General features: G+C 36.4%; 4 protein-coding genes across 8 annotated transcripts in view; 2 read left to right on the top strand and 2 right to left on the bottom strand.

Moving 5' to 3' along the window:
* Positions 1-5,792, bottom strand: part of LOC122401431 (AT-rich interactive domain-containing protein 2) — a 57,224-nt gene extending 51,432 nt beyond the window's left edge. For all 4 annotated transcript variants that reach the window (XM_043403551.1, XM_043403553.1, XM_043403554.1 and 1 more), the window contains exons 1-2: positions 4,694-5,792; positions 3,404-3,497 (exon numbers count right to left, since the gene is read on the bottom strand). In XM_043403551.1, the coding sequence (XP_043259486.1) occupies positions 3,404-3,497; positions 4,694-4,785 (186 nt within the window). In that variant the 5' untranslated portion in view covers positions 4,786-5,792. The remainder of the gene's footprint in view (positions 1-3,403; positions 3,498-4,693) is intronic.
* Positions 5,793-7,169: 1,377 nt separating this feature from the next.
* LOC122401435 (zinc finger protein 593 homolog) lies at positions 7,170-8,164 on the top strand. Its single transcript, XM_043403558.1, has 3 exons — positions 7,170-7,366; positions 7,465-7,565; positions 7,924-8,164. The coding sequence occupies exons 1-3, from the start codon at positions 7,277-7,279 to the stop codon at positions 8,162-8,164; spliced, it is 432 nt and encodes a 143-aa protein (XP_043259493.1). The 5' UTR covers positions 7,170-7,276.
* A 108-nt stretch (positions 8,165-8,272) lies between these two features.
* On the top strand, positions 8,273-10,692 carry LOC122401434 (serine--tRNA synthetase-like protein Slimp). 2 transcript variants are annotated; one of them, XM_043403556.1, is made up of 2 exons: positions 8,273-10,101; positions 10,331-10,692. In XM_043403556.1, the coding sequence occupies exon 1, from the start codon at positions 8,273-8,275 to the stop codon at positions 9,719-9,721; it is 1,449 nt and encodes a 482-aa protein (XP_043259491.1). In that variant the 3' UTR covers positions 9,722-10,101; positions 10,331-10,692. The 2 variants fall into 2 exon arrangements, with proteins under 2 accessions (XP_043259491.1, XP_043259492.1); XM_043403557.1 differs by having other exon boundaries at positions 8,273-9,480; positions 10,331-10,686.
* A 725-nt stretch (positions 10,693-11,417) lies between these two features.
* Positions 11,418-12,549, bottom strand: part of LOC122401548 (dynein axonemal heavy chain 1-like) — a 111,191-nt gene continuing 110,059 nt past the window's right edge. Inside the window, exons 55-56 of the mRNA XM_043403749.1 lie at positions 12,263-12,386; positions 11,418-11,632 (exon numbers count right to left, since the gene is read on the bottom strand). Of these exons, the coding sequence (XP_043259684.1) occupies positions 11,418-11,632; positions 12,263-12,386 (339 nt within the window). The remainder of the gene's footprint in view (positions 11,633-12,262; positions 12,387-12,549) is intronic.

Genomic DNA, 12,549 nt, shown 5'->3' with positions numbered 1-12,549 from the left:
GAACTCGATTGAAAATTCATGGTAACCCCACATTGGGAATCACTGGTATGGATTATGCACGTCTCTCAAGGGGTTATACCCTTGGCGATAACTTCGATGAGGGACTGTGAGGTTACTTGCCTCTGTACGCCTGCACTTTTTCATCCACGCTCGTTGCGAACTGAAAGAAGAGATTTGAAACATAAAGTAAGAAGAAGCTCAGACACTTCTTCATTGTCTGGAATACGTTCTATAGCCTGGGCTTTCTAACCAAGTATCGACTATTGAAGTATTTTTAACAAAGAATAGAAAACTAAAAATCAATACTGTGTGCTGGCGTTTGAGTTAGTTAACTGTTTTAAAAATTGTAAACATTTACGGTAACTAGTATTTATAACAAAATAAAAGAAGCATACGACTTGCAAGAGTGCATGTATTCGTTATTAAATTCGATTATTTATAAACTGAAGCACAGGAACGATTTTTACGTATCGATTCTCGAACTCCAGAGAGAAAATAATTTTAAAGAATTCAAATGAAGGGGCACGTATTGACGGTGGGTATACGTAAAAGCTGGCACGAGATGAGACGAGAAAGAAGAGGTGAAAAGCTTCGTCATACCACAGTGCTACCACGAGAAGCCCATACGACGTTTATGTACACACACGTTAGGGTATATACATGTACTGTCGAATCGTCGTTGGCCTTAAGAAAACGTAGACCAGTGGTTCTTCTGTTGGAGAAATAATTACCACGCAAGCTGTATTCGCTGCAAGCCAAGTATTCAAATGCTTCTTCGTAGGATTAACTTTACCTGCTTTATCTCATTAATAATTTATTGTTTTAGAAAAATGTAGCCTTCAACAGGTCAATTCGATGTTTTACCATTCTCGAACCTTTCCTTTTAGATCCCCTTTACAAATATACAGGGTGTTCAGCCATCTCTGGGAAAAATTTTAATGGGAGATTCTAGAGGAGAAAATAAAACGAAAACCAAGAATACCAATTTTTTGACGGAGGCTTCGTTAAAACGTCATTAACGTTTAAAGTTCCGCCTCTAGAACGACAATCTGCGAACAGCTGCGTACGCGCGATAGTGGTTCTCACTCAGAAAACTGTAAGGCTGTCGATACGTCAGTAAGTAGAGTTTCTCATGCTGAGTGAGAACCACTATCGCGTGCAAGCAGCTGTTCGCAGATTGCCGTTCTACAGGCGGAACTTTAAACATTAATAACTTTTTAACGAAGCTTCAATCAAGAAATTGATATTCTTGATTGACGTCTCATTTTGGCCTCTAGAATCTCCCATTAAAATTTTTCCCAGAGTTGGCCGAACTAGTATTTAACATACTAATCATTTGACATGCTAAATAACTTTTTAGATCTTGGATTTTATGTTTCTTATTTATGAAAATGACCCTGAAGATAGGGTCAAAAGCGTTAAATAAATTTTATTCGGTATCCAAATACTTCGGACCAAGATTATTAATGTTTCAACCACTTCAATGTATCACTTATTGTTCTGAAGCTGTAAAACAAGCGACAAACGCGAATTCGGCACTTAAATGTATCGAATAGCATAATTTTTTATTTCCATTTTTCTTTACAAAATTAGTCAAACGTAATGGGGTATTTATTTACCAGGAAAAAGATTGCTGGTTTGATTTTAACGAATACGTTCCTTCCGCGATTGTAAAAGAAAAAAGCTTGTTGGCGAAAAGAAGCCATATCCTTGGTTTTTCTCAACAGAGAACACTTTCATGGGCGGTAACAATGTACACCGTTCGAACATAAAAGTCACGTTCCTAATAAAAAATTTTTAAACGGAAGACTGACTACAACCGCCTTGACTTTACATGCGAAAAATATAACGTAGATATGTTTCGTATACAATGTAAAATAACTAACGAGTGACGTAAACTGCTAGTAGTAAATCTGAATCCAACTTAATGCACGCTTCAATGCTCAGCTGCTAATGCTTATGAAATATTAACAATTCAAATTCCGTGTACAATACCTACAATTGTATACCTCTCCTACAGAAGAATTTCAAAAAGTATCGGATATTAAAAAATATTATGCTTTTGTTCCTTTACGAAATTTAATCAAAATTCTCTAACCAATATTTTTTCGTTGCATTATATTCCATGAATTTAATTTCCATTTGACAAATATTACCTATCAATACGTTGCTTTTATCACGAAATATTCGAATTTACAGTGGAAATTACAATTATAATTGTTTAACGATACAAGTACAGAGCCAAGAATTTTGCATTTCAATAATCCAAGTCACCTTGTTACTCATCGAGATTGATACAAAAGAAACCTCAATACGCTACGAAATGAGGATCGCTAAGTGAAACAAGTCACCGATTAATTATTTTGTCGAAGATCCTGAATCACTGATCGATTTCGCGAGACGAAATTTAAAGAAGAATTAGATAAAAGAAACATATTTTTTGGTCTTAATATAAAACAATCATTATCAGGAACGGTACCTTGCGCTTGTGGCCTGATGAGAATACTTTTCCCGAAATTTAAACGAGTTCAAGAATTAAATTTCAAAAATTCGAAGGGGGGGGATTAGAAATAACAGAAACAAGCGAGCATGATTCTCAAAGTTTCTGCAGAATTCATCGACCGTGATACGTTCGCGTGCGTATCGATTCACGCACACGAGTAATAATACGCGTGAAAATTACTGTTTATAAATTCAACGCAGAATAACCGTGCCGCGGGTACGTTGTGTAATGCTGTTGGCAAAATAGAACGATAGTTTTTTCCATTTTTTTCCTCCACTCTCGTATGAAAGATGATTCCAACGTCGGAGATAACGCTCGTCCGATCGATTCTTAAACCGTGCTTTGTGAATGTGATCGAAGAGCAACTCGACCGTCTCATGAAACAATCGTTTCCCGCGTTTCCGTATAGTTCGTCGCATTCCTCGATCGTTAATCATGCACGATGGGAGGTTAAACGGGGCACGATGACATACAGTGTCCCGTAATTGACGACTTATCCAACGAAATGATTATGTATCGAAAAAAGGATAAATAATAAACGTAGAATAAAATTTGTAAATATTCATAACATTAACTTGGTTGAACTTGGTTGAAATTTATATTTTTCAAGCGTTCATATAATATAACAAATGCGAAAGTATATACAGTCAGTTTTATTTTGTAATACGAACTTATCGTACTGTAACGTGTAAAATGAACGCGAAAGCATAAACAATGGATGCGAAAGTAGTGAAGCTGCATCCATATGTTGCATTAGCGATGCACGGAGTCACATTAGACGAACGACACTGTACTTCCTAATTTTTCACTCATTATATTTGGTCGCTGATTACACTTAATGTGTGCATCGCGAATGACGCGTGAAAAGAACGTTGATAAAATTTGAAAAAATCGACTCACCTTGATCCATCCTCCGTGGGCAGTGACGACGACGTATAGCAAGTACAGATCTACATCTTTTCCATTAATTTTCGGGCATTTCTTGAACGAAGTTCTGAAAATGAAAAGACACGATGTGTAAGATCTGCGTAACATAAGAAATATAATAAAATAAAAACCACGTTATCGATAGAATCATAATTATTTAAAATGTAAATGGTAAATTTGATTTATGGCTCGTTCAAATAAACGATATTATTAATGAGTGTATAAAATTCAAATACAATATTGAAAAATGTACGTTTTGATTTCGTATATGGTGCAGGAATACATTTATTAAACATTAAATATTCGATAACGATAAAAGAATTGATAAATATTAAAGTGTCGAATAAATTAGTGGGAAAAAACACCTTAAAACGAACATAATAGAATGATGTATTAATTTCTTATATTAACTAGCACGCGCGCATGTATTTATTAAATTAGAATATCATACTACGATGTTTTGTGTTCGATGAATTTCAAAAAATATAAAGAAATTAATATTTCATAGTTCAATTACTGCGTATTAAATATTTACTAACTTTAAAAGCTTTATAAAGAAGGATAATATGGAATAATTAACAATTTATTTTGAAAAGATATAAAGAAATTTATTTTCCCAACGTTTGGAACGAACATGCTACTTCATTTATGCGACGGATTCTCGCTTAGGTTAAGATCGCTCGATGCAATTGAGAATACTTTATTTTGATTTCCGAATCCAGTAAAATACGCGAATAATGACGTAATAAAGGGCCAGCGTTTTCGTTTGAATCGTGCATCAAAATTTGATCACTGATCCAAGAGACAAAGAGATAGAGAGAGAAAGAGCATTACGTTTACAATGAACGTAACAAGCTTGGAGACGTACAAATCGCCAAACAGAAAAAATCATCAACTTATCGTAATATCATTACATTCAGTTCAACGTATAACCTCAATCGCAATAAGATACGCGTCCGATCGGCGTCGACAAAGAGAATACGGAACACGCGTAAACAAATAGTTCGTAACACAAAGGCAAGAATCTCCGGAAAACTTTAAACCAAAACGTACATAACCTCAATTTTGTTCGCATTCTAGACAGAAATGCCACCGATTCGATTTACTTTCGATCCGTACAACGAGAATACGATCGACGGGAATGCATTCGAACCGACAGAACGTCGAAAAATTGTTCAACACGGAAAGTTATGAATAAATTATTCTCGGTTAAATTGAGAGAAGAAACGAATATAGAAAGCTTGTTAGGAAAAATCGACTTACCCTCTGGTCTCATGAAAGTGACGGAGGTCCTTCAGGAAGTTTTCCCTCTCCCTCTCGTAGGTGACAGGGTCCTTGTTGAGGATCTTGGCCATATTCGCGAGCGATAGAGTGCGTGGGCGTGCTAATCGGGGTGTGCTCTGGGTTTACAGGGCACGTAGGGGCAGCAGGCAGAAAAATAGGCGCAGCAGCACATGGGTGCTCATGGGAACACATTTACGCCAGGAGCGTCCTGGTGCCACGAGACAGAAGGATGAGGAGGTGGATAACAGAGGACGAGGACGAGGACGACCACGGGTCGACACGGGGTCGCGACCCGCTCCCGACATTGGGTCGTCTTGTCCTGGCCCGAAGTGTCGGCCGGTGGCCTCTCTGTCGCGCGCGCGAAACGAGACGGCGGCTTGGTTTTCCCTGTCTGGCTGGCGTACACACACCGCCACCCCGGGAGGATCGGCGCACCAATATACACGAGCCTGCTACCGTGCGTGTCCCTCGGCACTGGGAACTCGCCACGCGTGGGGAAAAATCCGAATCCTCCTTCGTGTACACGTAGTAGGTTCCACACACAGTAGTCACTACCGATCGACCGCGAGAGAGCGAACCGCGTTACGGGCACACGGGGGCCGCAACGCGACTTTCCTCGCGGGCCCGCGATCGATTCACCTGTCACTTGTCAACGAAACGCTCGCTCGGGATACGTTGCGCCACGCACACGTATTACCAACAATACCCGTGAACCGGACCGTACCAACGAATTCGACCACGCGGACCGGACGCGGCTGCAGACCGACTTCTCGAGAGCGCGTTTCCCTTAGAGCGAACGCTTGACGTGCGCCCGTATATCAAAATGGCGTCTCCTCCTGCCTGGCATCCATTGGCGAAGCCACGGCCAATTTCCCGTGTACGCTACGATAGCTACGAGCAGCGCCGACCCTACACACCGCGACACCGTTTCCGCTGCACACAACCTCGTACCGCGCGCGGCACACCCTACACGCACACTCTACGTCATTTTACGTGCGACACCGCGTTGCCCCGACTACACCACGGTCTGGCCCTCGGCTTTTTTACCCTCGCCGAACCGTACAAACAAAATCCCGGGTCGCGCAGTATTTTTACTTTCGAAATGGTTGTGGACCCCCCTCGCCAGTGGCGCACCGTTTGTTTGAATTGATCGTACGCTTCGCCGATAGAGGCGCGACCTGCTCTGGAATACTCTCCCGACATCTATTGGCGCCAACCACGCATTACACGTACTTCCAAGGAATACGTTTTCGCCTAATGCGCATGCCCTGCTTTCAGGGCATGTTTACAACGCAAAACGAATACGTATTAAAGATGGCGTACAAAATCACTAACCGTTATTTATCACAGTAATGGTAAAATCATGACCATGATCATAATACTTTTCTTCTGATTCACATTGTGTTTGAGTGAATTTGTTCATTGAGGTCAAATTTTTTGGTCTTGATTAAATTATTTTTCAATTTAAATTACGCTACATTTTCTTGATTTAACGTTAATAATAAAAAATAATTTAATTCTCTTTCCGCTATCTTCTACCAGTATTTATTTAAATAGTCTAAAAGTGTGTAGACTTCACCCACCACTCCACTAGTAATCAACTAAACCAATCGTGACGCATTTCTTCAGTAGAGTTCATTAGAATTCGAATACGCATATCTTTTCGTTAAATCCGAGTTTGAATTTCATTTAATAATAAACTCAAAGAATTGTTCGGCATTCTGAACATGATGAAGTATATACTTTGTACAACCTTCTAATTCTAGCTATCAGAATATCACCATACTATTTATCCATTTCCTAACCCCTATTCGCTTTGTTTTGTCCAGTTCTTCAATTTCCTTGAGCAAAATCAGAATAATATCTTTGATAGCACTGTATAGAGCCGCACGTTAGCGTTATTTCTCCGTCTCTCGTTAGTTTAAAAGTTTCCTTTCTTTGATCAGAACGGCAATCGTCACAACGAACCAATGAGAGTTGGATCACGCGAGAATTTGTTTCTTTACATCCACTCTATGTTTTATTCAGAACATTGTTTGTAAAATATTTTAAATAGGCGGTTAAAAAACAACATAAACATCTCCTGACAATAAGAACACGGAAACTAAGACCTCATTTTTTGACGATCGTGAACTGATTGTGTTGTATGATCAATAACAAAGCCAAGAAATCATAAACACTCATTACCATACCACACTTATGAATTTTTAATATTTTTCCACATGCTAATATACGTACATGTACGAATAAACATATAAATGATGGAAAATGCATAAATGCAATGAATATAATTTATCTATAGCCTCTCCTATTTACTGATTCTTATAAACTCTTTAAAAATAGCCAATGAATAAATTTGAATAGCATAGTTTTATCTTTTAAATATAAATTTGTGTTTGTTAATTACCTTTTTAATTATATATTTTATCAACGCGTTAAAAATGAATGTATCACATTCAAGAGGATAACTTTTCTTGTTTGATTGGACTGTCCTTGAATCGCGAGGGAAATCGTTATGTGGTTCGGTTTAATTTCTTCGAATTAATTATTGTCTTGTTGAAAATGGTGTACAAACGTAAAAAATATCACAGAGGAGACACTCATTTAAAAAAGGGTTGGAGAACAAAAAGAAGAAAGAAAGATTTGGATGAGGTAAAGATATTCAATGTAACCTCTATTTGTAGCATGCGTGTCATGTGGCATGCTTTTTACGATCGGCAATTATTATTATATGATATTTTTTATTTTAGATTGATGAGGATTTGAAAGATGAGAACGTGAAAAATTTGTTAAATCAAGAAGTAGATTTGGATAAACCGGGAGCAGCTCAATATTATTGTATACATTGCGCGTAAGTATTCACTCTATTCCTGTTTAATATGCTTCTGCGAATGATTTAATCTGTAAATATTTTTCACAAGTATACAGTATATCTGTTTAATTATAATTTGGTTCATAACAAATATTGTTTATCTGAAAAAAATGTCGCACGTTTTATATGTTTTCTTAACCTCAAATGTTTAATGGAAGTAATGTTTTATATTTAAAACCATAGAATGTAAAAAATTGTTTAATAATATATGTAAAATTCGAATGGGTGACTATAGTCACCATTATTATGGAAAGGATTAATAAGTTTAATGTTTCATTGTTTATATTTTACAATGTGAGCAGCCAAACGAAGTAAAGAATTGATGCTTTTTTTACAGGAGATATTTTATAAATAATACAGCTTTACAAGATCATGTGTCAACAAAAGTACATAAACGTAGATTGAAAGCTCTTGAACTGGAACCATATAGTATAGAGGAATCTGAAAGAGCTTCTGGAAAGGGAAGTTACGTTGCTCCAGAAAAACGTAAAATTGAGACCATAACTCGTGATAATTTTAAAATGGATATTGAATCAGAATTTCAGCCACGAACTAAAACGGCTAAAGTTAATGCATAGGATGAATTTATAGATGAAACAAAATTTTTCATCGATTCAATTAATTATCCATATATTATAACAGAGATTAAAACATTTTTTTTGTGACTATTTTATTATAAATTTACAATGGTAAATTATTTACGATACTTCCTTTCACGTATCGTGCACAATGGTTTAAAGTATGGCACTTTAAAATATGCTAGCGTGCCATTGAGTTTTGATAGAAAATACAGTTCTGCATTATTTATTTCTGGCAGAAAAGGCACAGAATGTTTTTCATTTTTAACACCATATTTGGATTTTGACAATAAATTGACAGACATTGACAAGTTACAAAAAGATTTAACTTCTCGAGGACTAAACGTGAATGCCGAGGATGTTAAGAGAATGTGGGAATTCTACAAATTATTAAACGCTGATAAATCTAGATTAGAGTCAAAATCTTTAGAGTTAATAAAACAAATGAAATCATTATCCGGGAAGACGGATTTAACCATCGAAGAACAGTTAGAATTTAATAAATTAACTGTCCAATCTAAAACGTTGAAGCAAGACTTAAAAAACATTAAAGAAGTCTTATGGGACTTGAGCGAGAGTGTAATAGAAAAATTATTGAAATTACCAAACGATGTGGATGAAAGAACACCGCTTCAATCCCCTGTAATATTGAAACGTACCGGTACATTGCATGAATTCTCGGACACAGGAGATAAGAAAAGTCATGTTGAAATTGGAAGGAGCCTTGGTTTATTGGAATATAAAAGTCCTATGCTCTACTATCTATGTAATGATGCAGCTCTTTTCGAACTTGGCGTATTAGATTATGCAGGAAAAATATTCAGCGCGGATGATATGATCAGATTAACTGGCGCTGATTTCAGTCGCAGTTTGGTGGTGGAAGGTTCTGGTTTGAATCACGAGGATCCATCGGATGCCTTTGTAATAGATAATTGTAGCGAAATAGAAGAACACTCCCCAAATCGTATGCATCTTGTTGGAAGCGCAAGTTTAGTTGCAGTTTTAGCTATGCATGCAAAACAATTGATAAATCCACTTCATTTTCCGATAAAATATTTTTCTACCGGGAGACAATACACTCCTTTCCGACCAGGCTCTACACCACTTGGTTTGTTCACCGTGTGCCAGGCATCTGCCGCACACGCCTTCGTATTAGTCAAAGACATGAACAGCCAAGAGTATCATACTCAGTTCGAAACATTGTTGAATACTGTTTGTCAATTGTACGACAATATATGCGATCATTATCAAATTGTCATGAGACCTGCATCAGAATTGCGACCTTGGGAATCGATGCGCGTGTCTTTCGAGTTGTGGTCAGTATTTTCAAAACAATACATAGAGGTTGGCCATATCTCTGTATGTGGTAACTATTTTAGTAAAAGATTACTGATCGCGTATCAGACACCGACCGGAAGAGATTTTCCTTCCGTGATATCTGGCACCGTGTTATCAGTACCACGTCTTCTAGGATGTTTATTGGAGCAAAATTCCGAAAAATTTATTGTTCCGCCGAAAATCGCGGAACACATGCCTATGGGTCAACCTATAGTTTAAAATTAGGAAACGAATTTCTAAATAACAAAATGCTTTCAAAATTTTTACATCCTTTGTACATAATTTATGTATTGTTTTTTAAGTGGACGTAATTTGGTTTCACTACTTCGGATACCTTTCATTTATTTTTGTAGAATTCTATGTATGTATTTTGCTAGAATAAATATTTATGATACATGAACGAATATCAAATAAATACAGCGATGCTGTCGGAGTTTTTTTTTGAACTGGTTTTCTGCTTTTCAAATCTACCGTGAGACATCTTTATCTTACTCGCGCTCTTTTGAAAGAGACACTCGGGATGTCCTGGAATATTTACCCTACACCCCTTTCAATTTTAGACAGTTTTGACTCGAACGTCGGCTAATATCCAAGGCAAAGTAATTTGAAAGTAATCATTACATCACAGTTCTGGCATAAAACGTTTATATGTGTACATATCATCGAATTAACAGGTTAATGTTACTTTAGAATCGTTTGATTTTCGCTTTGTGTAACTATAAATTTTTATTTTAAATTTGAGAAGTACAACGAAATCGATTTTTATGCACTCTTTTGTTTTCGAGAATTGTGGACATTTCTGATCATTCGATATTTGTTGATTTTAAGAAAGTGAAAGATTAGCATTTACCATGGGTGCACCAGAGTTCGGGAAGTTGCCAGTTCGGATACGAAGAATCGTGTATTACACTTTATCATCAATGGAACAACGTTTTTGGGCAAAGTCAGTATCGCACGGCATACCAAATTTGTTTTGGCGAATGTTACGGATTCTTCCGGAAATTACACCAGGTATGATGAACTGGCAAAGAGAGGTTGTACCGTGGGATTACCGATTTTATTCAAACTTTTTCTGTTGATTTTACAGTAGGAATAAATAGACACATTAACATTTAATTGTTGAATTTCTCTATATATTATTTGTATAACTTTTACAAAATGTTCACATTGCCGGAAATGTACATGTTTGTCGATGCATACTATTCGAGTCGGAAAATAAGTAAGAAAATAAATAAATTTAGAAGGAAAAATATAAAAATAAAAAAAGAAAAATTTATAAATAATTATCATTAAGAAAAAAGCTTAGGTATGTGTCTATTTATTTTTTGTAGAATTATTAGACGAAATTTGGAGCGAATAGGCGGGAATAAAATTGGCGGTCCAACAGGTGGCGACCCCACTCTGCGAGACCAAGGATAACAGTTTTGAAATCATATTCTTGTTTGATGGTGCCCCGTATTTCGTGGTTTTTATGTTGCGTTTGCTTTTGTGATCAATTATTGTTTTATTGTAGCAGTGATAGTGATGATCTGGACAATCAAGTGGAGTAACGCAGTGCACAAGAAAATAAATAGGAAGGATCCACGATTGTATGAAAATGATACATAAGACAGTTTAAATAATTCAAGTTTCCGTTGACTCGTACCGTTACTTGTATAAAATTGATTCTAATTAATTAATATGTGATTCTTTTGAATATGTGTGTAATAAAATTTATTGAACAAGCCAGGTGTACTTGAAAATATAATAATGTGTTATTTTATGAAAAATGTTTTACTCTTGCAAATGTATTACTCTTGTCTGATTTGAGCGGAATTCTACAGTTTAAACAGTATAATAGTAGATAGGCTAAGCACAACAAATAGTTTACAATTTTATTTCAAATATGATACAAGTAAAATAACATTGAAAAGTTTTAATAGTCCAGGGCACAAAACAATGCTACACCTCTTTTGATCCAATGAGCTTGAGGTTTTCTACTAGGAATTTCCATTGCCAAAACAAAATTGGTAGAGTGTCCGGTTGTGCTCAATGTTCCTGCTCTGTTAATAGTTTTGTAAACAGGACAGGAATAAATTCCTTTGGGGGTTTGATGATATACTTCTGGCAGGAGTAGAATTGGAGGCATATCTATAAAAGTAGTATCGAAAGAAAAGCTTAGTTATATTGTATTTTGAACAACACATAGAAGATTACTTGTGTTAATCTTTAACACTGTGACTTCTACACCAAAGTAATCAGTAGCAAATAATCATGAAGAAAAATATGTAGGTGTGGGAGGGTATGGAGGGAAACAGGACGTTGTCAGGAGCCCGAAATAAACCCTCCCAGTCTTAATAACGATGATATATATTTTAAATAAATGATATATATTAGTCGGGCGCGCGCGAGTGTACGTGACAATCCTCGTCAAAGTCTTTGCTGTAACTAACTGATGACCTGGCCTGCTTGGCCTTGCCATCCCTTTGCCGCTTTCCCTTTTCCCGTAAGGAACAAAGCGGCCTACGTCATGGGAAAACCCCTGTACCCTGTCCTCTCCAAGCTAAAGAGGCCCGTTAGCCTCCTACATAGGAGATATTGTTCTAGTCTAATATGCTTCTTTTCATTGAGCTTCTACTTTCAATTGTGCAAAATAGAAGATATTTCAATAGATATATTGTGTTAGTAGAAATTAATAAGTGAAATAAGTAGTAGACTTTCAATATCAATGATCTGAAAGAGTTTTGAGACCATCGACATATTCATTGTAGCAATAATTACTGGTGTACAGCTCCTTTGGAAGGGATTCATTTAAGTAATTCTTGTCCCATCGACAACCCTCAAGGAACAGACCATAAATAACACAACCATCTCTGGGTCTGTATGTTGGCATTGCACTCAATACCTATAATATTAAAAATGGTTGTATAGTTATCGTTTTTATTGTGTTTATTACAATTCAGATAAGGTACATTTATTTTATGGCAAAATTAAATAAATGATTTTGAAATAATTTTAAATAGGACAATAATAACTCTTGATTAAAAAATATGTTAATTAAGAAGCAC

Source organism: Colletes gigas, unplaced genomic scaffold (genome assembly GCF_013123115.1).
Source record: "Colletes gigas isolate AHSC1104 unplaced genomic scaffold, ASM1312311v1 Colletes_gigas_Sc00025, whole genome shotgun sequence".
NCBI classification, from domain to species: domain Eukaryota; kingdom Metazoa; phylum Arthropoda; class Insecta; order Hymenoptera; family Colletidae; genus Colletes; species Colletes gigas.
The sequence above is the reverse complement of the archived record's forward strand: the minus strand, read 5'-3'. Positions and strand labels throughout refer to the sequence as shown.

Coding starts and splice junctions, on each gene's coding strand:
- LOC122401435 (XM_043403558.1), top strand. CDS start 7,277: ATGGTGTACAAACGTAAAAAATATCACAGAGGAGACACTCATTTAAAA. Junction 7,367..7,464: donor GAAAGAAAGATTTGGATGAG/GTAAAGATATTC, acceptor TTTTTATTTTAG/ATTGATGAGGATTTGAAAGA. Junction 7,566..7,923: donor TATTATTGTATACATTGCGC/GTAAGTATTCAC, acceptor CTTTTTTTACAG/GAGATATTTTATAAATAATA.
- LOC122401434 (XM_043403556.1), top strand. CDS start 8,273: ATGGTAAATTATTTACGATACTTCCTTTCACGTATCGTGCACAATGGT.